Genomic DNA, 26,032 nt, shown 5'->3' on the forward strand with positions numbered 1-26,032 from the left:
CAGAGCACGATAAAAACTTACCGTCTAAAATGGAAACTGTTTTGCTGCTGGTGTGAAGCAAACCAGGTGCACCCGGTGGATGACCCTGCAGAAAAGATCCTTCCTTACTTGTTACACCTGGCAAGATCTGGGCTTTCTTTCCCTTCAGTCAAGGTCCACTTAGCTGCACTTTCAAGATTCAGAAGGGGTGCTCATGGCCCTTCTCTTTGTTCATCCTCTTTAATTAAACAGTTTATGAATGGACTATTCCGAGAGTTTCCTCCGGTCAGACTTCCGCCACCGGAATGGGAACTCAACACAGTCTTATTACAGTTAATGAAGCATCCATTCGAGCCCATCCACAAGGCTGACCTAAAATTCCTTACATGGAAGGTTGCTTTACTTCTGGCTTTAACATCAGCTCGAAGAGTGAGTGAGATTCAGGCGTTTACTGTAAAGGAACCTTTTCTACGCTTCACTCAAGACTACGTGCACCTCCGAACTAATCCAACGTTTATACCTAAGGTGCCTTCACAATTTCATCTTAATGAACCAGTGACGTTAAAGACTTTCTTTCCTAATCCATCCACCCCAGTGGAACGAGCCTTACATTCTCTCGATATCAAGAGATGTCTTAAATTCTATCTTCTGAAAACAAAGAACCTCAGAAAGTCTGATCAATTATTCGTGGCTTATGGCCAAACTACTCTGGGAAAGGCGGTTACAAAATCCACCATTGCCAGATGGATAGCATCTACAATACTTTTCTGCCATGACAAGGCTCACAGGCCTCTGTTGAGGAAACCCAAGGCCCATTCCACGAGGACAGTAGCAGCGTCTACAGCATTGTTTGCTGGTGTGACTCTAGAAAATATCTGCCGTGCTGCGACATGGAAAAATGTCCACACGTTTACCAGACATTACTGCCTCCAATCTACGCATCGTGATGATGCAGCAGTTGGGCAAGCTGTACTACGACATCTGTTTCTTTGAGATACCTTCAGGTACCCTTTTTTCATATTTTAATATGTAAGATGTTGATATCTTTAATATAACAATGCAATGTGTTACAATGATGATTTGCTTTCATGTTAACATGTTTTTCTCTTTATAGATGGCATATTTTGAATTTTAAGATCTTTTCTTATACCTCTTGTTACAAGCTGTGGATGCAATTAGGGAGTATCAGCACTAGTCTCCCGCCATCCGCAAACGACTGTATACTTGGTATACTGCTCGCTATTCTGATTCAGGCATGTGAATCTATGAAAGATACCCCAATACTGGATAAGAAAACAAGTTACTTACCTGTAACTACAGTTATCCAGTATTGGTATCTTTCATAGATTCACATGCACCCACCCTCCTCCCCGTAGAGTCAGTTCTATATAATTTGGGACGTTCACTTCCCACTTGTGCTACGAAAATCTGAGGAGAACTGGCTCTGCTGAGAGGGTTCTAGAAGGGTGCTGGTGTCTGATTGGTTGTTACCAAATTCTTGGTTCTTTTTGCATAATGAGGTAGATAGGCTGCTAAGATACAGGCTTTGGGCCTTTTCTTTGGGCCTACTACTGCTACTAGCATTTTGGCACTACTTTTTTTTTTATTTACCGGGGACTCCCGCCTCGGCGACTGGGAATGATTCAGGCATGTGAATCTATGAAAGATACCAATACTGGATAACTGTAGTTACAGGTAAGTAACTTGTTTTCTTCCACACGACGTGCGGTGAAAATCTGAGGAGAACTGGCTCTGCTGAGAGGGTTCTAGAAGGGTGCTGGTGTCTGATTGGTTGTTACCAAATTCTTGGTTCTTTTTGCATAATGAGGTAGATAGGCTGCTAAGATACAGGCTTTGGGCCTTTTCTTTGGGCCTACTACTGCTACTAGCATTTTGGCACTACTTTTTTTATTTACCGGGGACTCCCGCCTCGGCGACGGGGAATGATTCAGGCATGTGAATCTATGAAAGATACCCCAATACTGGATAACTTAGAGGCACTGATACCCTGTGAGAGGGTATGTCTGCATGTTGGGATGTTTAGTGGGGATGCAGTGAGCTCTTGACAGTAGCTACATCACAAGATGGAGGGACCAACTAGTCTGAGGTGATTTCTTCCCACTTGGGGAGGAACCCTGTAATCTTCTCCCAACAAGTGTTGAGTCATCTGCAGGGAAGAGAGGCACAACAATCTGCGAGAGTGGGTGCTTTGGTCACATATCCTTTGCCTCTGGTATTTTTGTCCCTGTAACCTCTTCTAGAGTAACCCCGCGTTGACTACTGCAAGCGCTGGTAAGTGGGGGGTGTCAAGCAAAATGGTTTTTGCCCCCTCTATTCTGGGGCCTGGGAAAGGAGCCTCAGTGGAGAGTGTTTTAAGAGCACCCATGTCCTTGGCCATGTAGGTATCTTTCTTGATCTTAGAGCTGCTGATCCATCTTCAGCCCAAAGAGATGTTCACCATCTAATGTCAGGTTTAAGATACTGCTGGACCTGTGGCTTAAAGCCAGAGAGATGAAACCAAGCATGGCACTGATGACCCCCCCTTGGCTGTATTATCAGCTGCGTCAAGCATATAGCGGGAGAGTGGTGCTGGATATGATTTTGCCATCCGAGACTAGTTCTTTACCTCTATGTCAGCACTTGTCAGGAAAGTGCTGGAGTAGTTACTCCATCTCATTCCAGTGGCCTCCAGCATACTGAGAGAGCAATCTAATTGAGTTAGCATCCTGTCCCTTATGTACCAACAAGGAGTCTGGTGTAATTTGCATGTGGATGTAGGGAGAGTCGGTAGGTGAGGTCTTGGATTTATCCATCTGGAGGGGGATTCACAGGCTCCTTCAAGGCATCTGATGCAGTTTTAAGCATGCCTTTTAGCATGGGCAGAAACTGCATGGTGCACTGTGTGGTGAACAGGGTCTAGACCCGTGAGTCGCTGTCTTCTTGGATGGTATGAAGATCTACCTAGTGTAAGGAGATATCCTTATGTATCACTTCACGGAAAAAGTGGTGTCGCCTGATGGGGAGCTTTAGACCGTATAGGTAAGGACTGAATTTGCCTGGGGGATTAACGTTGTTGTCCCAGAGGTCATCCCTAGGCTGTGTCAAAAGAGGCATTGTATGCATTTAAGGGGCTTACCTCCATCAGAGAAATATGGCAACCCCTATAGAGAAGGTGGCAAAGGCAGTGTTTGCCAACCTAACATGAGCCACTGGGACTCAACCTCTGCGCACTGTTGCTGTGGTGAATTACCAATCCAAAATGTCTTTTGTTTACACCTTCTTAAAACATAACTATACAAAATGATTGTTGATACATATTAACATGTTTATACAAATAAACTTTACACTACAATATCTTGTTTGTCAGCTGAACATTTTATGCAGTGAAACGGATAATCAAATCTCCTGTGCATCAAGACTTTTATACAATGCAAATCCAAGAATTCATTCCAATCTTTACGGAAATCACCCAATGCATTTCGGGCCTAGTTGGCCCTTCTTCAGGGCCTTCAATCTACGAAAAATATATACACAAAGTTGTTTTTTTTAGAATACTCTCCTTTACAATTAAGATTTTGCAAACAAATGTGAAAGCATCATTTTGATACAAGGAAAATACAAGGAAAATACAAGGAAAATACGCAAACTCTTGTTTTACACTTCTGAATCATAAGAATATTGTGGACGTCATGGTCAAAAAAATGATGTTAAAGTGGAAACAAACACCGTGAGAAAAAAAGATCGCCGCCGATATTACACTATGTGCCCTACACCACTGTGAACAGCTCTTCACTGTACTTACAATGAGAACTGAATTTCTGCGTCCCATGAGGATCTGTAAACGAATGACAACAACCCACTGAAAACGTTCAACTCACTGAATCGCTCGACTTTCTCAGACATCAGAAATCACACATATCTTCCTGAAAAAGCTGTTCTGTTGTAACGCCAAACGGAAACTGCAATACCGTCTGCAAACAATCTACTGTAAATAACACCCTCCACACCTTAAGTCGTGTTATTTCACCCACAAATCCACTCCCCTCTCCTTATTCAACTTCGAAGCTTGACTTGTTACGCCATCCTTCCACGGCAACTACCACCGCATTCTCCTCTCTTTACCAGGTAAACGCCACTGCTGTTCCTATATCAGGCAGTGTTTGCACCAGAGATGGAAGAGGAGGAGGAGGAGGTAGTATAGAATGGTGAGCTGACAATAGGCTAGTGCCTTATACACACCAAAATAAGGGACAAGAGATTGAGCCTTCCCTCACTCTCCTCAGAATAAACAAAGACTCGCACACAAGGAAGGGCAACCCATACAATTGTTAAGATTGACCTCACCCACTAACAGTGGCATGCTTCATCATTGGGCCGCTACTACCATGGCGCAGATCAATGCTCATGGTGGAGCGCTAATTTTTCAAGAAAGTTCTCTAAAGGGATCCTTACTGTGAGAAGTTGGCCTGATGTATGATGTCACTAGTTCTAGTGTACACCTTATATCAGTCCAAACAACCCTTATGGGGATTGGTTGTAAAGTCAACCTTATAGACCAGCTATCCTAGTGGTAGCATGGACAAGAGCAGTCTTAGGCTAAACTCTGAATGGCATGTGAAGCCAGCTGTGATACCATATATAATCCCTTGAATACCAAATGAAAGGACACCACAACAGATATATATATAAAATAAAGTGTATTTATACTAGACAAACCCTCAGCACTCTTTATGAGATTAGAGGTAAGTACAACAGTCTTATTTATGCATACATTAAGTCACACAGGTGAGTAATACAGTTAGGCCCTAGGGGCCACGCAAACCATATACTAAAGAAGTGGTATAAGGACCACTGTCACGGAAATAGGATAGGCCTAGGCCATCGCTGGGGCTACACTACACTAGCAACAGTTCGGAAGTGGGAGGCCCACGGGATTCAGGTGCAGAGTGGAAACACTCACGCGTAATGCGTAAAAGTCGATAGAATTACTAGCAGTTAGAAATTAACAGTTTAAGGACACTTCTGAAGCAGCTAGAGAGTAGAGACTCGGAAACTAGACCCTAGGATAGTCACTACCCTTGTGAGCACCGAAGTACCCAAGTTACCTAGCCCACGGGCTGCGGGTGCATAGGTGTGAACTTGCGTCGGGTTTCGTCGTGGACATCTATGGATGCCTGAAGGAAAGTTGCTGACAGGCAGTCAGTGAAGAGTGTCCGGTGGATCCCAAGGCTGGGATCAAGAAGAGAGGAGACCTGCAAGCAGAAGGGACAGAGTCAAGGTCACTAGCCAGTGACCACGTGGAACCAGGAAGGAACCAGGCGATGTCGTGAAGATTGCAGGTGAAGCTTGTCGCTGCAGCCACGGGGACCAGGAGACGGCGAGGACGACCAGGACCAGGAGGCGAGCTGTCCCACGAAGGCTCTTGCTGTCGGCGGTGTCGAAGTTGAACTAGGACTCACCAAGCCTTGGCAAGCGGAACCCACGAAGAACGGAGGACTTGCTTCCGGTGCAGGCCAGGAAGGTCTGGGGTGCTTCTCTTTCGCAAGGAAGCAGGAGCCAGTCTGGAGGAGCCAAACCAGCAGTGAAGATTTCAGGATGCGACGTCACAGAGGACAACGGGCAAGCAACCGGACAGGCGCGGCAAGCAGGAAAATGCAGAAGGGCCCCACGCAGGACTCGCGGAGTGTGGGGGGTTGATCTTCGGTGCAGATGGTGCTTGGGGTTGGGGCTTCTCAATCCCTGGTGCACAACTTCGAGGGTGCCTCAGAAGCTGCGCTGGAAGATACTAGCCACTTTTCCCAGGTAGCCGGTCCCACGTCTCTCGTCGCCTCCACGGATCTCAGCTCGGCTGTGGATCAGGGTCGGAGAAGTCTGGAAGTCAAGGCTCTGGTCGGGCTCTGCAGTCGGTCCCTCGTAGAACTTCAGCAAAGCAAAGGGTAGTCTCTTGATGGTGCCTGTTTGCACAGGGTAGCCACTCCTTGGCCATAAGGGAGATTCTTCAGTCTTCTTCTTTCGTCCAATGTCGAAGGTCCAGAGTTTCTGTTCAAGTTGCAGGTTCAGGATAATCTAATCTCCTGGGGCCCAGCTACCACTCTTATACTAATCTGGGGGGCTGGGTTGCCTGCTAGGTCACGCCTTATGGGTGGGACCTGGGAGGGGGGTGGTTACACCCCCTTCCCTTTGTCCAGTTTCGCGCCAGGACTGGGGCTGGAGTGCCCCAGCACCGGTTTGAACTGGACTATGCACGGGACACCTGGTGTGCCCCACGCATGTCTCATTCTTTTCATCCCTCCCTGCCCCAAATACACTAAGGCCTGTCTGGGGTGGTGCTCGCACCTCCCAAGGCAGGAAACCTATTGTCCAATCCTCCCTTGCCGGGATCACTCCCAGCAGCAGGTCAGACTCGTGTCTGTGGCAGCAGCATCCATTTTGTGATGCTGGGGCTCTGGTTAACTTTAACCAGGTAAGTAGGTTACAACATGTCTTCTCCCTCTAGAAGGGAGGGATAATATCCTCATCCCCAGAAATGGGATGGGGGTATTATTCCAAAGTGTTAGACACCTTACACGACATGTTTTGATAAAGCCAAACCATAGTTACCATAACCGTTTAAGATTATAAGGCACTTTAAGAGTATATGGTAGGCTATATCATAGAACAGTTATAAGGACATGGTTCCGAAAGCTGCAGACAGGCTCAGCTCATGCTAGAGCACCATCTCACATGTTACCAAGCACTCTGCCTCCAGGATTGTTAAGGCCTGCCATAGGAGTGGCTGATAGGTGCACATGTGTCTATATGTAAGTTAGGTATAGGAAGACTACACCTAATCAAGGAGTGATTACACGACCTTGCCCCAGCTGAGTGATCAGCCAGTTGTGTCATAATGGAAGGCCAGGCCAGGGGTGGCATAATAAATACTGCAGCCCCTGGTAGGCCTAGGGTACACCTATGCCCTGGGTACCTAAGGTACACTGTACAGGGACCAATAAGGTGATCCTATCCAAATGGGTTATGCACCTAAAGTACATAGTATCAATTTAGAGAGAGAACAGCAGGGCTGTGGGTCTGATTAGCAGGCCCACAGCCACATCTAAGTCGAAAACCAGTAAAGCAAAAGCAAAAAGTGGGGATGAACATAGAAAGCAGACCCTACTCTCCTACACTTACTACTGCCAAAGATGTGTGATTATAACCGTCTAAGTGGGTACCCTCGTTTCTTTAATATGGGTCCCACTCGGCAGGATAAAAATAAAAGCGGGTATGGTGGAGTGTGTCTTTTATCCAATTACTTTTGAATCTACATGTTTCAGCAAATCTAACTGCCAATATCGGTCACATGGCCTTCATCAGGATACAGATCCCTTGTAATCAAATCCCTCCAAATCAATCATTAAATGGAAAAAACAATGTGGCAATACTCGCTCTCTAGACACTCTGGGGCGTACCAGAGTTTCACTAGTAATCCTCCAAACACTGGAGTGGAGACGTCACCCTTTACTCAAGGTGCGAAGTTGCCTGAATAGGCGTCTCTGCATCCTCTGATGGTCCACTGGGCTGGTGTCTCTGTCATGGCGTTGGTTGAGCTTAGGAGAAGGTGTAGGTTCTAGCACTTGAGATTTTCCTAGTCTGTGAGTGGATAAATAGTCTTTTTTGACGATCGAGCGCTTCTTGAAGATGCAGAAGAATTAGCTGCTAATAATCATTGAGACAGCCATCTATGGCATAATTCAATCTGGGCTCTTTCCAAAATCTTGGAAAAAAGCCTCAGTGCTTCCGCTATTGAAAAAGCAGTCTCTCGATCCCAAGGACCCGTCTAACTATCGTCCCATCTCCAGACTTCCACTTCCAGCTAAAATTCTGGAAAAGGCCATAAACAGACAACTTAGCGACTTCCTCCAGCTTAACAACCTGTTGGACTCCTCGCAATTTGGCTTCAGAGCGCTCCACAGTACTGAGCTTGCGCTCTTAAAGTCTACAGAGGAGATCAGAGAAGTAATGGATAACGGAGGCAACGCAATGTTGATTCTCCTAGATTTATCCGCGGCCTTTGATACCGTGCACCACACGGTACTTCTTAACCGGCTATCAGAGATCGGAATCACAGGGATAGCATGGAATCTGCTCAACTCCTTTCTCAAGGATAGGTTACAAACCGCTGAACTTAATGGTAACATCTCCGAGCCCTTTTCACTGCCGTGTGGGGTGCCGCAGGGATCATCTTAGTCCCACTCTTTAATATATACGTGGCACCCCTGGCTGGCATTATTAGAGCATTCGGATTTCAGCTTACCTCCTACGCAGACTACACTCAAATCGTGTAGTCGGTGAAGGAGGGACTTGAAAAAGAAACAGGAGCACGGTTTTCAGACTGCATGGGTGCGATCTCCAGATGGATGTCAGCTAATTGCCTCAAACTGAACACAGCTAAAACTGAGGTTCTTAGGTTTGGCAATAACACCCTGATGTGGACACCAGATTGGTGGCCTGCGGATCTTGGTCTCTGCCCTACACCCTGCAGTAAAGCGAGAAACTTGGGTGTGGTGGTAGACGAAAAACTCAATATGGGTGACCAGGTCAGCAAGGTGATATCTGGATGCTCGCTGATACTGAGAATGATCAGGAAAATTAAGCTCTTTCTCTCCGAGGGGAACCTTAGAACTGTGGTGACTGCATTGATACTATCTCGTCTAGACTATTGTAATAGTCTAGACGAGATAGTATAGTCTGTCAATATTCAAGTACAGCACCAAAACAGGCTCCAAACGATTCAGAATGCAGCAGCCAGACTTTTGACGGAGACCCCGAGGACGGTCTCAGTTAAGGGAGAACTGAAAAAGCTACACTGGCTCCCTACGCATTTGAGATCTAGATTTAAGGCTCTATGCATTGTGTTCAGAGCCCTGGCCGGAACAGGGCCTCAGTTCCTAAGAAATACGTTTTTCTGGTACACCCCTACTAGATCTCTCAGATCAATGGGTGCAAAACTAGTGAAAACCCCCAGTTTTAAAAAAGTCAATTGGGGAGGCAGAAGCTTTGTTACCAGTGCTTCCAGAATCTGGAATGAACTTCCTTTCTCTTTAAGAAACTCCCCTGACATTAGTACGTTCAGGAAGGGTCTTAAAACTTGGTTCTTTTCTCAGTTTTAGTCTGGTTTCTTTTTTGGGTAGTTAATGCCTAGCGCCAGGACACCAGAATGGTAATCGTGTGCTCTATAAATTTTAATAACATAACATAACATGGTAGATTCAGCGCCATGTGCCTCAACGTCTTAGGGCTCTGCAAGGTCCACATACTGTTTCGCTGCTGTAGGAAGCTGGCTCTGTATACACTATGCCAAAGTGAGTATAGTGTGCAGAGAGTCCTGTGAAACCCAAAAGGTAGGCAGAGGTAAAGTATATAGCACCTCACTCTATTTGTGGTAGTGTGGTTGCGCAGTAAGGCTTTATTAGAAAGTGTTAAGCGTTAATTTGTAGCTATTTTATTTTTCTAGAACCAAGCAAGCCCGGCACAGGTAAGCAATAAATACTTTACAGCAGTAATGCAGTTTGTGACACAGTTTGGATTGCAATTGTAAATGTACTTTGATTACAGTAGTGTTAGTGATAATGCAATGCTTTTCAGAATACAGTACATATACTTTGGATAGGGTTTTTAGTAAAATTACAGGTAAGTTACTTTTGAGATTACTTTTCTTACACAGTGCACTATGCCTGGATACTGCACTGGGACATTTCCTGTAAACAGTTAAGTAAAAGCGTTTTTGTGAGAAAGTACAATTTTAAAGAATTTCTTTAGGTTTTACAACTCCACACTTAGAAACTTTTCATAGAAAAACAATGTTATCCTATGGAGGAAAATAGTGTTATCGGTTTTAAGGTAAGTACTTTGTTGTGGGAGTTGGTGTTCTGGGGTTAGACTCCGGGGTGCCCCAAGGTCAAGAATGCACTCTTGTTACACCCTCAGCTGCACTAGGGCGCCCGGGTGTAGAGTGCTGAGGCCTAATGTTATCCAATGGGGGACAGGCGGCCTCCGGTTGGTGGCTGCTGACGAGCAGGCCACCGGGTTCTGGGAGCAAAGCTCCACGACTTAAGCTCAAGGAAAATGGGGGTTTAGCCCAGCACAAAAGATGCACCCTCAGAGGCACTGGGGCGGCCTGGTGCAGAGTGCTGTTTGACATCGGGTGCCCTGTAGCTTTAAATGGGGAGTGTCTGGTTTGCAAAAGCACTGCAGGCTCGGGGACAAAGGTCTTCTGGGTGCGACCACCACTTTGAGAGGTAAGTTGGGATCTTGGGGGGTTTGTTAGGCAGGGGTGCTTTTTAGGGTCAGATCTTATCAGCTCCTGGTCCCAGTTGGGGGTACCTTCCGGTTTGAGGCTGCAGGCGTCGGCTGCCAGCTTGAGGAAGGTCAGGAGTCGCAGGACCTAGAGTCAGGATCACAGGAGGGGGGGGGGGGGGGGGGGGGGGGGGGTCACACCTCCTCTTGGTGTTGGGCCACTCTAACTCGGGCAGTGGGCATCAGGTGCAGACTCCCGGATCCTTGCGGAACTGGAGTCTGTTTGAAAAAATCCAGTGTTCACAGGAGACAGTCTTTGGGATTGATGGCAGGAAGGTCCTCCGGGTTTGTCGAGGTTGCTGGCAGCAGGAAACATCGAGATTTCGCTGGAGCAGGCTCAAGGTGGGGATAGGCAGGTAGGACGGAGGCCAAGTCAGTGGGCGTCCTTTCTCTTGTTAGCTTCCGCATGGCGGTTAGGTCCTTCTTTTCTTCCTGCAGGTTCTTGTCTGAGGAATCAAGGTTCAGGATTGCCGCTAAATACTAGATTTAAGGGCGTTACAGGTAGGAAAAAAGATTGGAACCAATGGGTCCCTTCCCTGGGGTGGGTACACCCCCTATAATGCCACCCTCCAGTGGGAGGGGACATGAGCCTTTCCCTGGTTGTCTAAGTCCCCCCCCACCCCATCGGCAAGATGGCGGGGAGTATGTTGTGTTTCACCTCGCCTCCTCCACCTGAGGGGTAGAGTTGGCAGAGTTGGGCACACCTGTCTTCCTCACTTGTTTTTCCTGCCGGTTCTCCCGCCCAAAGTTGGGGTCAGAACCAGGGGGGACCAGTTGCTGAAAGCAGCAAGTGGCCTGGGGAAGCTCACAAAGGAGGTAAGCCTTTGAAGCTTCCCCTTCGTGAACCCTGCCCATCGTGTGGGAGGAGGCTTGGCACCTCGTCCCGGGATGTGCATTGTTTCAGACCGCCCGAGAGCATCAGGCTCTCGACAAAGGGGTCCAGAAACATGGCTGGTGGTGGCCGTTGAAAGCAGCCACTCAGCACGGACACTAGCGGTAGGTCGTTTTTCAGAGGGCATCTCCAAGATGCATTTTTCATCAAATCCCACACTGGCATCAGTGTGGCTTTAATGTGCTGAGAAATGGTGGTGCTGAGAAGTAGTGGTGGTGGTGAGGCTGAGAAGTGTGGTGGTGGTGAGGCTGAGAAGTGTGGTGGTGGTGAGGCTGAGAAGTGTGGTGGTGGTGAGGCTGAGAAGTGTGGTGGTGGTGGTGAGGCTGAGAAGTGTGGTGGTGGTGGTGAGGTGGAGAAGTGTGGTGGTGCTGAGACGTGGTGGTAGTGCTGAGAAGTGGTGGTGGTGCTGCTGAGAAGTGGTGGTGGTGCTGAGAAGTGGTGGTGTGGGTGTGTGTGTAAAGGTACAGGGCCTCTAAGGGTGTCAAAATAAGTGCTGCAGCCCTTAGAGGCCTTCCCTGGCCACAGTGGGTCCGACATGTGGCCAGACAGGTGCCAATTAGGGGTACAAGGTACCGTTTTGGGAGAACACAGACCCCAAGAACCTGATTGGCAGGGACCCAGGACACATCAAGTAAAAGTGCATTAGCAGTCTGGCAAAAAGTGTGTGTGTGGGGGGAGGGGGGAGGTGTTACTGCAACAGAAACCCAGCTTCCTAAACCAGACCATGTGGGAGCTACCAAAATCAGTGAGTGATGAGTGCTCGAGTTTCCGAACCAGAAACAGAAGGAGTAGGAGAGGCGTAAAAGCGTAGGCAAACATTCCTGACCAATTCATCAATTGGGCATTGCCTTTGGATAGAGGGTGTGGGAACCTTGAGGCGAAGTTTGGGCATTGTGCGGTCTACTGTGGCAAACAGATCTATGTGTGGGTATCCCCACTTTTGAAAATATGGAAGGAGAACTCGGGGAGGAAGTTCCCACTAGTGTATTTGCTGCCTCCGTCTGCTGAGGTCAGCATTTCGATTCTTCAGTCGTGAAAGGGGTTCTGCCAGAAGGTGAATTTTGTGATGGATTTCCAAATTGTCTGAGACAGGCATGAGAGCTGGAGAGAGCGTGTCACTCCCTGTTTTTGTACATAAAGGACATTGCTGTCATGTGCGGACTAGGACAACTTTGCCTCTAAGATGAGACTGAAAAGCTTTCAGTGCTAGAAATACTACTAGCAGCTCCAGATAGTTGATGTGGAGTCATTTGTGTTTGTCGTCCCAAAGACCGTGAATTGTGTAATGGAGATGTGCACCCCAACTTGAGAGATACGTCTACTGTTAGTACAATTTGTGTAACAGGGTTGATGAAAGGCCACCCGTTTCATAAATGTTGTGGGTTCCACCACTGCAGAACGCGATGAGTGCAGCGGTCTACCTAAGCTAGATCTGTTAATTTACCCTATGACTGATTCCAGTGATGTGCTAAGCATTCTTGTAGTGGACGCTTGTGTAGTCTTGCATGAGGCACTATTGCAATGCATGAAGCCATCAATCTCAGCAGGCGCATCAATGTCCTGGTGGGCAAGTATTTGGTCAATTTGGAAATGCAGCAATAGAGTCTGGATAGAACAAATTATGGCAGCACTGGGAGACCATAGAACCGTGAGCTCCTAGATAGGATTGTATCTTTGAGGGCTGTGAGACTTTTGCAGGTTGACCAGGAAACTCAAGTGGAGAAGTAGGTGTAGCGTGGTCTGACTGTGTTCTGGACACTTTTAGTGTGTGCTGGCTTTGATGAGCCAGTCGTCTAGGTACGGGAAGACGTGAATTTGTTGTCTTCTGAGATGAACTGCCACTACCGCTAGACATTTGGTAAACACTCCGAGCTGTAGTTACTCCGAATGGGAGTACTTTGTACTGGTAGTGTTTGCCTGCCATCACAAATCTGAGATATTTGCAATGAGCTGGATGAATGGGGATGTGAAAATATGCGTCTTTTAGGTCTAGCACAGACATAAAAATCGCCTTGCTGTAGAAGCGGAAGGACCTGTTAAAGCTTTACCATATGCAAGGGTTCTGACAGTATGTAGTAGTTGAACCCTCTGAGATCCATATGTGGTCTTAAGGAACTGTCTTTTTTTGGGATTAGAAAATAAAGAGAGTAAACCCCTGAACCTTAGTACTGCAATGGAACTGGTTCTATGGCTCCTTTCTTTAAGAGAGATTCCACCTCTTGTTTGAGTAACTAAGTGGTCTGACAACAGTTTGTGAATGCAAGGTGGCATGTTTGGAGGATTGGTGGTAAGCTCCCAGTAATAACCATTTGTCGGTTGTAATGGATTGCCAAATGGGGATAAATTGAAGAACTCTTCCCCGACAGGTGTAAGTGATCGGGGGTGGGTGGGGGGAGTGCGGGCAAGTCACTGTTTATTAGGGAAAGGGATGTTATGCGGTGTGGCACCTTTACCTCTAACCTTGGAATGGTTTCCTCTATATAAAACTCTAGAGGGAGAGAATTGGGTATTGCTTTTGTAAGAAGAAGCATTTAGGTTTGAGGGTGTTGTTTCAGACCCTGCTCTGTAAAAGGTACGACAAAAGGAGCCTCAACTACAGGACCAAACAGGTGTTCGTTGTCAAAGGGGGTGTTTAAAATGGACTGCAGGACCTCAGGTTAAACCCCGAAATCCTAGGCCATGCATGCCTTCAAAGGAGAATGTTGGTATTGATCTCCCGAGCTGCAGTGTCTGCTGCATCTAGAATACATCTGATTGAGGAGTTCGAGATGAGTTTTCCCTCTTCAACTAACTTGTGCTTTAGCTTTGTGTTCTTCTGGAAGGTATCGGAGCAGCACCTCTATTTCATCGCAGTGTCCCCTGTCGTATCTGGCTAGTAGCCCTGTGTGTTCGCGATGCATCAGACGTTAGCAACTTGAACATTCACTTGTTTTTCCTGATGCATCAATGAGCTTAGATTATTTGTCTGGGGGAGGAGCATCACCAGAGGTTTGTGAAATGGATCTTTTGTGAGCATTAGAGACTACTAGGGAGTCGAGAGGTAATTGTCCCTTGATAAACACAGGATCTGATGGTGAGGGTTTGTATTTTTTAATCCACTCTTGGGAGTTCAAATACGTGTCCGCACAGGGTCTTTAAAGATATCCTCAGCACGCCTCATCATGCCTTTGCGCTTGGGGAGTGATTCACTGGACTTGTGTGTGGACTCAAGTGTTCTTCTAAGGGATCTTTATGCAAGGCTACCTACCCCATGATGCTCTGCTGTTCTAGCAATGAGTTGTTAAGCCATATTATCGTCTGCAGGTGTTGGCTATACAGGATGAAGGTCTGGGTGTAAGAAAGTGGGTTTCTGTTGCAGTAACCCCCCCTTTTTTGCCTAATAGCTGATGCACTTTTCCTTGTTGTGCCCTGGGCTCCTGCCAATCAGGTGCCCAGGGCCTGTGTTCCTTCCCTAAAAACTGCCTAACAGCCAAAACCCAAATTGGCAAACCCTGGCCACATGTCAGCCCCTGGTAAATGGTATCCTAGGTACCCAGGGCCTTGTGACCAGGGAAGGCCTCTAAGGGCTGCAGCACTTATTGTGCCACCCTTAGAGGCCCTGTACCCTAACACACACACACACTGCTCTTGCAGGCTGAGTGTCTGGATAAAAGACAAAACAGAGTCGACATGGCACACATCCCTGTGTGCCATGCTCACAACCTACACTGCCCTGGCATACATCAGCCACCCCTCTACCTGGGTGCCCTATGCCAGTGGTGTGGGCACAGAGGCAGGAGCCCTGTGCCCCTACAGTACCCAGGTCCATTCCTGGGTCCTGTAAGTGCAGTGCTGCCAGCTAAGAGTATATGGTGCTGGGAGCTTGTCAAACACGAACTCCAAAGCACCATAATGGCAGCACTGAAGACTGAGAAGTTTGGTATCAAACTGCTCAGCACATTAAATATACACCGATACCGGTGTGTGATATAATGTACAAAGCACCACAGAGGGCATCTTAGAGAGGCCCCCTGAAGCCTAAACCTACAATCCACGTCTGTTCTGAGGCTGCCCAGGCTGCCACACAGCAGACATGTTGCTGGACCCCTGGGTTGGAGAGCCCCTGCTCGCCTGGGTCTGCAACAATGCACATCCTGGGCGAGGTGCTAAATCTCCTCCCCCAGGATGGGCAGGGGGAAGCTTCAAAGGCATGCCGCCTCTGTGAGCTTCCCCAGGCCACTGCAATCCCCCAGTCTGGCGGGAAGCTTGGCCGCAAACCCCAAATAAGGACAGGGGATGTGCCAGCCTGCCAACCCAACCCCTCAGGTGGGGGAGGCGAGGTGAAGCACATCTCCGGGCTCTCGCCATCTTGAAGATGGGAAGCCCTGCCCAATCAGGACTAGGCTCCTGCCCCCCTCCCACAGGAGAGAGGCAGGATAGGGGTTGTACCCACCCCAGGACAGGGACCCATTGGCCCCTTCCCTTCACCTACCTGTAACGCCCCTAAATCTAGTATTTAGGGTCACCCTGAACCTTCCTTCCCCAGATTCCAGATTCAAAAACTACAAAGAAGAGCAAGAAGAAAGAAGACCTGCCCTGCAGCTGCTAAAAAGGGGAAGACACAAACTGCTTTGGCCCCAGCCCTACCGGCCTGTTGACCCTCGAACCTGCTCCTGCTCCAACCCGGCATCTCTTGTGGCCAGCAACCTCACCAACCCTGGAGGACCTGGTTACCTTTTGGCTCTAAGCCCCTGGGACTCCCATGAGTAGAGGCACTACTCAAAACCTACCTCTAATCCCTGGCAGCAGCCCGGAACCGCGAACCCAGCACACTCTGCACCAGCCAAGCCTGGCCAGTGCCGGAGTGAACAAAGACCATGAGGACGACCCCACGGCGACTGTGACCCTGAGTCCGGCACCCAAGGACCTCCCTCGACACTCCTGAAGAAGCCTGCAGCCTAAGAACAAGGTGCCCCCCCCCCCCTACTGCGATCAACAGAGGGTAAGATTTCCCAACACCAAAAGGCACCCCTGCACGCGGCGCCCCGCAGCCCCCGGTGCCCAATCCCAGGGTACCTACCTATGCTCCAACTACCCAACTTACCTCTCGAAGTGGTGGTGGCACCTGAAGAGTCCTCGTCCCCGAGCTTGCAGTCTTTTTCTAAACCGGAGATTTCCAATTGAAATCAATTGAGCGCCCGAAGGCTCAAAAGCACCCTGCACCCAGCCGCCCGAGTGGCCCTGGCAGTGAAAACTCTACACCTACCTACTTCCCCACTTGCTCTGAGTAAGTGACCAGGAGCCCAGCTCCCACAGCCGCGTGGCTTGCCAGTCAGCAGCCACCAACCAAGGCCCCCCCTATCCCTCTTGGATAACATTGGGCCTAACTCTCTCTGCACCCGGCCGTCCTGAAACCGCTGAGGGTGAACCAACTGTACCTACCCGACACTGGGGGACCCCTGAGTCCATGCCCGGAATTTCAACTCTGCCAGTCGAGTACTTACCCTTAAACCGCTAACTTCATTTCCCCCATAGGGTAACATTGACTGGCTTTTTCTTCAAAAATCTTCTAAGTGTGAACTTTTCAAAACTGCAAATATTCACCAAAAATCAGCCAAGTGACAAAAACGAATTTACTCACCTGCTCCTAGGTGAGCTCCCAGTGCTGGATCTTGGTGCCCAGCCCTGACCCTGAAAAGTGTCCACAACTATACTTACCTCTAACTCATTTTTCTCCCATAGGAAACCATTGTCTGCTTTTCTGTGAAATTTCTTCTAAGTGTCTATTTTTGCAAATTTGAAAGATTCTTTTAAAATCGTACCATTTCTGCAAACGAAATTACTTACCTGTTTTTGATAAGGACCCCAGTCCTGGGTCTAGGTACCCAGTCCTGGATTACTAAAGTAACGATAAAGTACTCTACCTGCAATTTGAATTTCTTGCCATAGAGATCCATTGAATGTTTTCTTTGAAATATTTTCTAAGTGCTAACTTTTGAAATAGCTAAATATTATTTAAAAATCATTACAGTTATTAAGTCGACTTTCATCACTTGATTCGGAATACTGACCCAAGGCTGGATCTAGGAGCCAGACCTGGAATTCCAAAAGTAATCTGAAAAGTAATTTATTACAAATAACCTGAATTTACCATTGAGCTCAATGCATTGTTATGTTTAGGAAATAGGATTGTTTATTGCAACCAACTGTGACTGTTTACACAAATTTATTGCTTAAGACAAAAGTATTTATATTCAACCTCTCATTCTGAGAAAGTATATCTTTACCCCCTTGGTGGTTCTAAAAATAAAACAAGCATATATTATATATATATATATATATATATATATATATATATATATATATATATATATATATATATAACCATTGGCCTAGAGTTCAGTTATTGAGTGTGTGAAACCATTTGCTGACTGAGTGTATACAATAAATGCTTTACACTGTCCTCTGGTACTGCCTTACTGCTCGACCAAGCTACCACTTTATAGAGTAAGGGTATATCTAACTTTAGCCTCTGCCAAACCTCTGGGGACTGTGGACTCTGTACACCCTGTACCTATTAGGGAACAGTATATACAGAGCCACTTTCTCACACCAGCTTTTCAGGGTCTAACAGCAAGCTAGTGCAGCTGCTGACCACAGACACAATTTTGCCCTCCTGCTGCTGTGCCAGGCTCAAGCAAGGGAAGGTAGATCAATTGCTTTCCTGTCACAGGGAGGTGCGACCACCTCCAAGACAGGCCTTGGTATATTGGGCTGGGGGCACTTTCCTGCGCCACCAGACTGCTTTGAAGGGCACATCTGGTACCCTTTTGCATACTCCAGTTGAAACCAGTTTAGGGAGCCATTTGCTCCTGCTCTGGCACAAAACTGGACAAATGACATGGGAGTATCCTCCCCTCTGTCCAGCCCCTCCTTTGGGAAGGACCCCTGAATCATCCCAAACCTTTCATTTGGGTACTTAAGAGCTTACCTGTAGGTGGCTCTTCAGATTAGTCATGGGACATGATTCAGATCCGAAACCACTTCATCTTCAAATATCTGGGCACTTTGGATTTCGCTTTGGGAACAGAGACTGCATCTGGAAGACTTGCTACTCCTGGTCTCATGGTCCTGTCTGTCTTCTGCATCATCTGTGCCTGTGCTCCATCCAGGTTCTTCTCCAGGCCTGTGTGGATTAAAGACGCCCGAAGGAATCTCCCTGGTAGTTTAGGAGTAACTCCCCTGCATCTGCAGTCACTGCAACAAAGCTGACCTGTCTGCTGCTCCTGAGCTCCCATGCACTCTGAAAGGCTCCGCAACACAAGTGGTGGTTCTGCAAGGCCTGCACTTACTTCTCAGCAAGTTTGAAGCCAGTATCCCTTGTAGGAACCGCTGGAGCAGTAACCCTGTGCATCACATCAACTTGCAGTTGCCAAGGCTTGGTGACTCTTCTCCAGAGATCTTCGGACTCCAAGAAATCCCTCTCTCCAGCATCTTCGTCCTCACCATATTTTCTGCACCGTGGATCTGCATTCTTGGTAAGCTGCTCGGCCTGTGGGTCCTCGAGGTCTTCTTTGGTTCCAGTGGGCTCCCCGGATTGCTCGGACTCTGCTGCACTTGGTGAGTCCCTTGGACCTTACTGGTCCTGACACTGAACCTTATTTGTTCTTGTCAGTAGCTGCTGCCAAGGCTTGTTGGTAATCCAGTCAGACACCGACCAACTGGTTTCGACTTCCGACATGGGACATCTTGTAAACCCCTCCTGGTCTGCCACAGCATCGCCTGGTCCTCACAGTTGCAGCGACATGGTCTCCGTCAATTCTACTTTATCTTCGTTCAATGGTGGTCATTGTCTCCTGGTAACTCCCAAGTGAAATAGACTCTGTACCCTCTGCTTGCAGGTACCCCTCTTCAAGAATCCACCCTTGAACTCCACCGGACTCTTTGATCTTCGCAAGCGGCATCTTCACTAAAGTCCTCCATTGTGGTCTACAGGGGTTTCCGATGTCACTTCACACCTATGCACGCAGCTTCCTTGGTGTAGGTATCCTGGTTCCTGGGGTATCCATGGGTGAGGTGACTAACCTTCTACGGGGTTTCTTCAGGGTCCACTGGGAAGGATCCTTCTTGAAAACTACAACCATGAATTCTCCATTGACTTGTATTGAATACGTGTTCATGTTTTCCACTCTGCACAAGGCCTCTGTGGGGTTCCTGGGTACTTACCATGGGTCCCCAGCTCTTCTAAGTCTTCTGGGTCCAGTCCCAACTTTGGCCGCAGTTTGCATTCCACTTTTAATATATGGTTTGGTCCCCCCCAGGAGACCACTGTGTAATTGTGCTACTTACCTGTTCTACTCTGAAATATTGTGTGTGTGTTATGTTCATATCTCCGGGTAGGAGATATATCAACGTGTTACTGAGTGTTTATAATTATTTTTATAACTACACTGTGTGGTTCTTTTTTACTTAACATACACTATACGATTAGTTCTGGTACAACAAGCTGCTTAACACTCCTTCTGGACTAAGCCTGAAGGCTACTATTCACAGCTACCAATTGGAGAGCTTTCTAAGGTTGTCTAAGACCACTAAAATCACCATAAGGGTTGTCTGGATTAGTGCAGGGTGCTTCACTTAAATAAGTGTACACCACATACTAAGCCAGCCTCCTACACTTTCCTATAGTAAGGACTAAGTTGAAGTCCTACTGTGGCATCACAAAGTGTTTTTAGTGGCAATAAATGTTGTAACCCTTTCAAAAACCTCATCACAACAGGCAATTTGATTATTGAAGGCTGATCCACCACAACAAAAAAGCTGATAAGTAGCCCTTAATGTTGCCTAAAGCAACTACTTGCTAGGAACAGAACAAACAGCAAAACGTCTAACAACTTTGCTCGTAAATGGTCCATTTGTCGTGTGCCTCACCAATTCACAAATTTGTCCCAACAGCTGGCGTCGAGTGATTTTGTGGTCGGACATCTTGCAACAAAAACGACAAACTCCCTCAAGCTGCAGGTTGTCAACTGTCGCTGATGAAATCTCCAAGCATGAAGATGCAAAGTATTCAGGCCCGGGTGAAACATGCTGCCCCCTGCTGCTGCAACAGAAGATCTTCCTGCAGTGACAGCTTGATTCGAGGAAAGTGCTCACGCCAGGATTGCCAAATACCCCACACTCCTGGACCAATCCAATGCCACTAGGAGGGCGTGGGACCGGTTGTTCCTGATCTCTTTCAGAACTCTAGGCAGGAGAGGCAATGGTATGAAGGCATACAGGAATCCTGAGCTCCTCTCAATACAGAAGGAAAGTGAGCGAGAGCTGCTTTTGGAAACTCTAGCATGCCGAAATAATGATATTGTGTTCTCGATGGTGTCAAAAAGATTGACAGTTAGCCCCATTGCAGAACACAGCCTGTGCCACCTCTTGGTGCAAGTGCCATTTGTGATCGAGGTACCTGCAGCTGAGTGTCTGCCCTAGACCCTGAAGACTTGGATCGTGGCCCTGCAAGACTCTTATTTTCATATTGCCGTCTTGCAGCCGACAGGCGCTAACATGCAGGGATCCTGAAGCACTTTTGAAACATACATATATGTATATCTAACTTTACACAATATAGAACATAACTTTGCAGCCTAAAAAAAGGGCAAAAATGGACACATTTCATTTGACTGTTTTAAAAAGAAGCTTATTACATCAAATTAGTCACTCATAGAAAAAGAGGCCATGGAAGATCTTTTACTAACTTTTGAAAGAGAACATGGAACAATGTTAGCTAATTCGATGCAATGTAGAGCATAGGAGTAGGGAAAAACTGGCACTGTGCCTGTAAGGGACTCACATAACACCCTGTATCATAGAATGTTCCACATGTGACAGTTAGGTCAGTTAATGTTCCAGATCCAGGGGCATCGAGCTCAGACCTTTTTGCCTAAAATCTACCCACTGGAAATCTTACTAAAAACTTGTTACAATTAACATCTTTTCACACTTAAAGTACATTCAAATTCTTTGCCGGTCGAGAACTATTTTATTTTCCAGTCAAGAATGCCTTCACTATTTGTGAACTGGTGGTCTTGTGGAAACAAAAAGCACAGACCGACCCCCACAAAGTTTGTATCCATTGTACGCCAGAAGATCTTACAGAATTTTGCAGCCACTGCCAGAAGTTTTCCAGAAGAGTTCTGAAGGACAGGGAGAAAATCAGGCTCCATCGATTTCAGGAAAGAAGTCAGCATAGAGAAAATGCTGAATCTTCAAGAAGCCATGGGAAAGGTCAGTCTCCAACCAAAGCAACCAATTCCCACTCCAGAGACTCCAACAGGGGCAGATCCAAGCAAAAGAGACACCAGAATGAGAGATGTTCCTACTTTGAAGATGGGCAATCCGCCTACATACTCGCTGTCATAGGTATGCTGGAGATACTCCGCTCAACATAGAAAAACCATTCGATGCTGAAAGACTTCAGATGCTTGCCATTCAAGGCATCCATTCCCATTGAAGCCATGGGAATGACTTCAGAAGTGGGAACAGGGATTGCCTATCCAATTCAGGCGGTCATGGAGCAGTGGATTCTAGTGCCTGGCTTCATGTTCCCGTATGACCATTGGGTTAATCTGGGTGTAGTCATGAGAACCCTTAAGAGTTGTGGTTCAACCCAAACACCACAAAGAAACTTTGGGAGGGACTGTCACTATCATTTGTTTGAGACATTCCCTTCACAGCTTGAACACTAGTTTCAGGAGGTGATATTTGCTTGCATAATAGAAAAACTTGGACAACAAAAGTGTGGTCAAATACCAGGGTAAGTTTTCAGATCCAAGTCTGAATACGCAGAAAGAAAGGAACTGATGTCAGCGCAAATGGGTGGCACTTAAATGCAGTCCCGCTTGTCAGTTCCGGAGTGGAACAACATTGGTCCAGATCCACATAACACTTAGCTGTGCAAAGGAATACAGCTATAAACGTTTGAGCCCGGTCTAAAACCTGAGGATTATTCACAAGATGAGGAATCTGCTGGTGAAGGGATACTCAAACAATTGTCAGGTGAATTAAAAAAACGTAAAAGGGAGAAAAGCAAGGACGAAGATGTACCTAAACAAAGTTGCACACTGGTGGGCATTTGTTGGTTATGTTTTCAGAGGGTATGACATCAGAGTTGATCTGGTAAGACTGTAGTCCAGTACTTTTTAGAGTAACATGCTGGGCTCAAAAGACATTACTTTAAAACAGGTACACATAGTACATTACCTTTGTTGTAGAACTATCACTTGTAAACAAACGTGAACTTCTTCGAGGCAGTGCATTAGTTGGAGCAGCAATAGTAGTAGGGCTCAATACCTGAGGTGTGGTACTGTAAGAACAAAAATGTCATTAAAACTAAAGTTATGTATTCTGTAACTGAATTTACATTTTTTTAAATGTTTCAATCAGCAAGCACCACCTAAGCAAGATTAAACATTTTTTCAGAAAAACAATTTTAACTACACAAGTGAACAAACATTTTCAGTATTTATGTATCAGAAACACCTCAGCTATCTCAGAAAAATTAAACCATTCCTCAAGACCCCCAGACCTCAAAACTGAAGTTCAAGCGTTAGTCATCTAGAGGCTGGAATACAGATGTTCAACACGATTGGGTCTGCCCAAGATCTCCACAGCCCCTTTAAAAGCTTGTCTCCACGCAACTTCAAGACTCTTAACAGGTTCTAGAAAGATTGACCACATTTCACTATACCTGAAAGCACTCAACTGGCTGCCTTACTAAGCGAGAATACAGCTAGAGATGGCCTGCATCACTCAAAGCATTTCACTACAAAACCAATAGCTAGCCCAGAAACCTCCGCTATCGGGTGGAAACACTCACTAAGAGCTCTGACAATCTGCTCCTAAAACCTTCCTGCTTCAGCAAGAAAAAAACATTGGATAGAGCATTCTCCGAAGCTGCACCAAGAATTTGGAACTCTCCCCCCGGAGCATCAGCAGAATCTCTTCAACGACAAAATTCAAAACGGAAGCTAAAACCTTTGAGTAAATTTCTCCCTTAAATCCTTAGCATTCCCCACCCACCTTGACTCATTAAACTTCAACTGATATCCTTTCGACTTCCCCCTCTCTTGAGTGACTCTCCCCACTTCTTCAATCACTATGTTTCCTGAGGAAGTTCCGCCATCGTTTACATCTCTCCCTACATCTTACCTACCATGCTATTCTAAACTCATCTCTTATGATTCCTTGTGTAGCCTGCCTTGACAAAATTTGTTTGTACTTAAACTTGTCTTAATGCACCGAACTAAAGTACCAAGTCTTTATAGTATTGTACCTATCCGTTCTTCATAATGCCTGATATCCTTGTGTCTAGGACCCTACTAAACTGTCTTGAATTTGTTTTACTCTTTACTGTGAAGCGCTTTGTTACCCTATGTTGGGTCTTGTTTCCGCTTTACAAAACTCCAAAAATAAGTAAGGAGCAGACAAACCCAACTACTTCTTTCCAATGGTCATATTTTTTCTCTATTAAATTAACAGTATACTGTGTAAAATGGCCATAGGCTTGAAACACTGTACATTTAGTAGCACATCCACCTCATTTGAAAGCGCTCAAAATTCAACCAATGAGCGGAAGCTTTGGCTCTCCTACTCCCGTAGAAGCCACCGTAGACCAGATTTCAAAGCACAAGTGTGAGAATATCAGATGAACCTCTGACCAAGAAGGAGGGAATGTCACATGTGATATATATAAGAAATCAATGTTGGAGAACAACAGTTACAGGTAACTGATTTCATCTCCAACATTTGATCTTTTACATACTCAAGCTTGAATCAGATTAGTAAGCAGTAAACATTTTTTTTTTAAATTCTTAATTGATACATTCTCAATTAACAATACATTTAAGGAGTATTATGACCTGGAGACTCTGGCACTGTGTTAAGTGAAAACACCATGAAATGAGTATAGATTTGTAAGACAATCAACAGTTTGTGCTTCTCCTTTCAACCAGCAGTAATCATTATTAAGAATAACCTAAGTGGGAAGCAGGCTCATCTTTATTGTGACCGGTTTTTCAGAACTGCCTTTCCCACTGCTTCGCCTGTGTCCACATCCAGACAGGAGTGCTGCATGAACGATTGGCAGCTCTTCCAAGCGGCTGTACTGAAGGTCTTTCAAGAACACGCCCACCCCAGAGTGCCACAGTTGATGCTTTACTCCTCGTGGAATGCAGCCTCCTTCTTCCCTGGAGTGGGCAATTGGCCTTGGAATGACATAAGGAAAAGCAGGCAGAGAGCTAACGAGCCATCCCTTGCTCAGAAAGGGGACGACCTTGTCTTGGTTGTCCAAAAGACACATAAAAGCATGTATGTCCTTTGTTTTTTTTATGTAGAACCTAAAGGCATCTACGCACATCCATGACTAACCATCTTTCTGCTAACATAGATGGATTTGGGAAGAAAAATCAAAGAATGATAGGTTGATAAATGACTCTTGCTGGAGGAGTATCCATTTGAGTTGGAGACCAATCTCTAACACATGAAATTGAAGTAGTCGTCCAGGATAGAGTATATGTCCCCTATAACGAGAGAGATTGCCTTGTAGATCTCCTGCTAGACCTTCTGGAAGAGAAGAGGAAGACCTTGTTCTAGAAGTTCCCTTAGACCTAGATCTAGATGTAGAGCATGTATGATATCGCCTCCTCAGAGCTGGATTTTCTTGGAGGTGGACTCTTGTCGGCTAGACACCTTCATGGAGGAGTTGGAGATAAAGCTGATGACTCTGGTAATCTAGGAAATGACATGAGACCAATAGAATATGTTAGGAAATGGAATGTACTATCTCAGGAGTATTTCTAGATGGTGAGCAGGTACATGAGTACTCAGAACCAGGGGTGCCTGCTTTGTTCTTATGCAAACTTTGAAGCCATCTAGAGGATGTCTAATGACTGATTGAGATCTTGACGATCGTCTGGACGTCGACTGTAGTTGATTCAAAGTAGACGGTGGATGCTTGGACAGACTGAGGAGGTATTGAAGCTGGCAGTAAATGCTTTCAGGGTCCACGGTGGACGCTTTCCACTTAGACAATGGGTGCTTTTGACTCCAATTACAGAGGATCTTTTGACGTGGAATGTTGTCCAGACGTTAAATGTTGAGTCGACAGCGAATAAATTGTCAACTTGCCTATTTTCGACATCAGGTTCTTAGACTATGAATGTTGTTTTGATGATCGCAAAACACGCAAGATGATGGACGGAATGTTGCACATTGGCAAAACATTCACTCCCAGGTTTCGATGATAGCAAACAAGTAGGCAACTAGTCTGTTTTCAACCCTAGACTCTTCAACACCTGATTACACCTCTACTTGGATCTGCCTCTAGCAGAGTCCTTGGAGCAGAAGGAGGGCGTTTTGGTGGAAGAATGATCTTCCCCATGTCCTCTTGGAGATCCAGCAGCTCTCGCTTTCTGCTTTGCTCCAAGTCCACATAGTTTGATCTTTTCTCTAGCTTTAAAGTTCTTCTTGAGTGTTCGCATGGTGCCTGCTTGATGATCCTCAGGGAGACAATGAATACAGACCCTGTATGGCTCTGCTTTTGCTTGGTTTCTTTGTAACCACAAAATGTGAAGGCATTCTCTGAGGAAACTTTATCTTTTGCTGTCAGAAAAAGGTGTAAAACATACTGTAAGTTTATAAGGACGCCAAATGAAACTCAGAATAAGGTTTAGTAAAGATTGCCTCTTTTTAGCAACAAAAAAAGCAGAGCTCATTGCCCCAGGATCCTGTCTCCAGGAGCCAGAAAAATTAACTGATCTGTCAAGTGTGGGACATGATGAATTTTGAAGGTGTTCC

General features: G+C 46.3%; 1 protein-coding gene across 6 annotated transcripts in view; it reads right to left on the reverse strand.

The window, feature by feature from the left end:
• CDC27 (cell division cycle 27) overlaps nt 1–26,032 on the reverse strand; it is a 1,680,535-nt gene that overhangs the window by 960,395 nt on the left and 694,108 nt on the right. For all 6 annotated transcript variants that reach the window (XM_085650282.1, XM_085650285.1, XM_085650283.1 and 3 more), the window contains one exon: nt 22,439–22,541. In XM_085650282.1, the coding sequence (XP_085506408.1) occupies nt 22,439–22,541 (103 nt within the window). The remainder of the gene's footprint in view (nt 1–22,438; nt 22,542–26,032) is intronic.

The sequence above is a fragment of the Triturus cristatus genome, chromosome 1_1 (genome assembly GCF_964204655.1).
Source record: "Triturus cristatus chromosome 1_1, aTriCri1.1, whole genome shotgun sequence".
Lineage (NCBI taxonomy): Eukaryota > Metazoa > Chordata > Amphibia > Caudata > Salamandridae > Triturus > Triturus cristatus.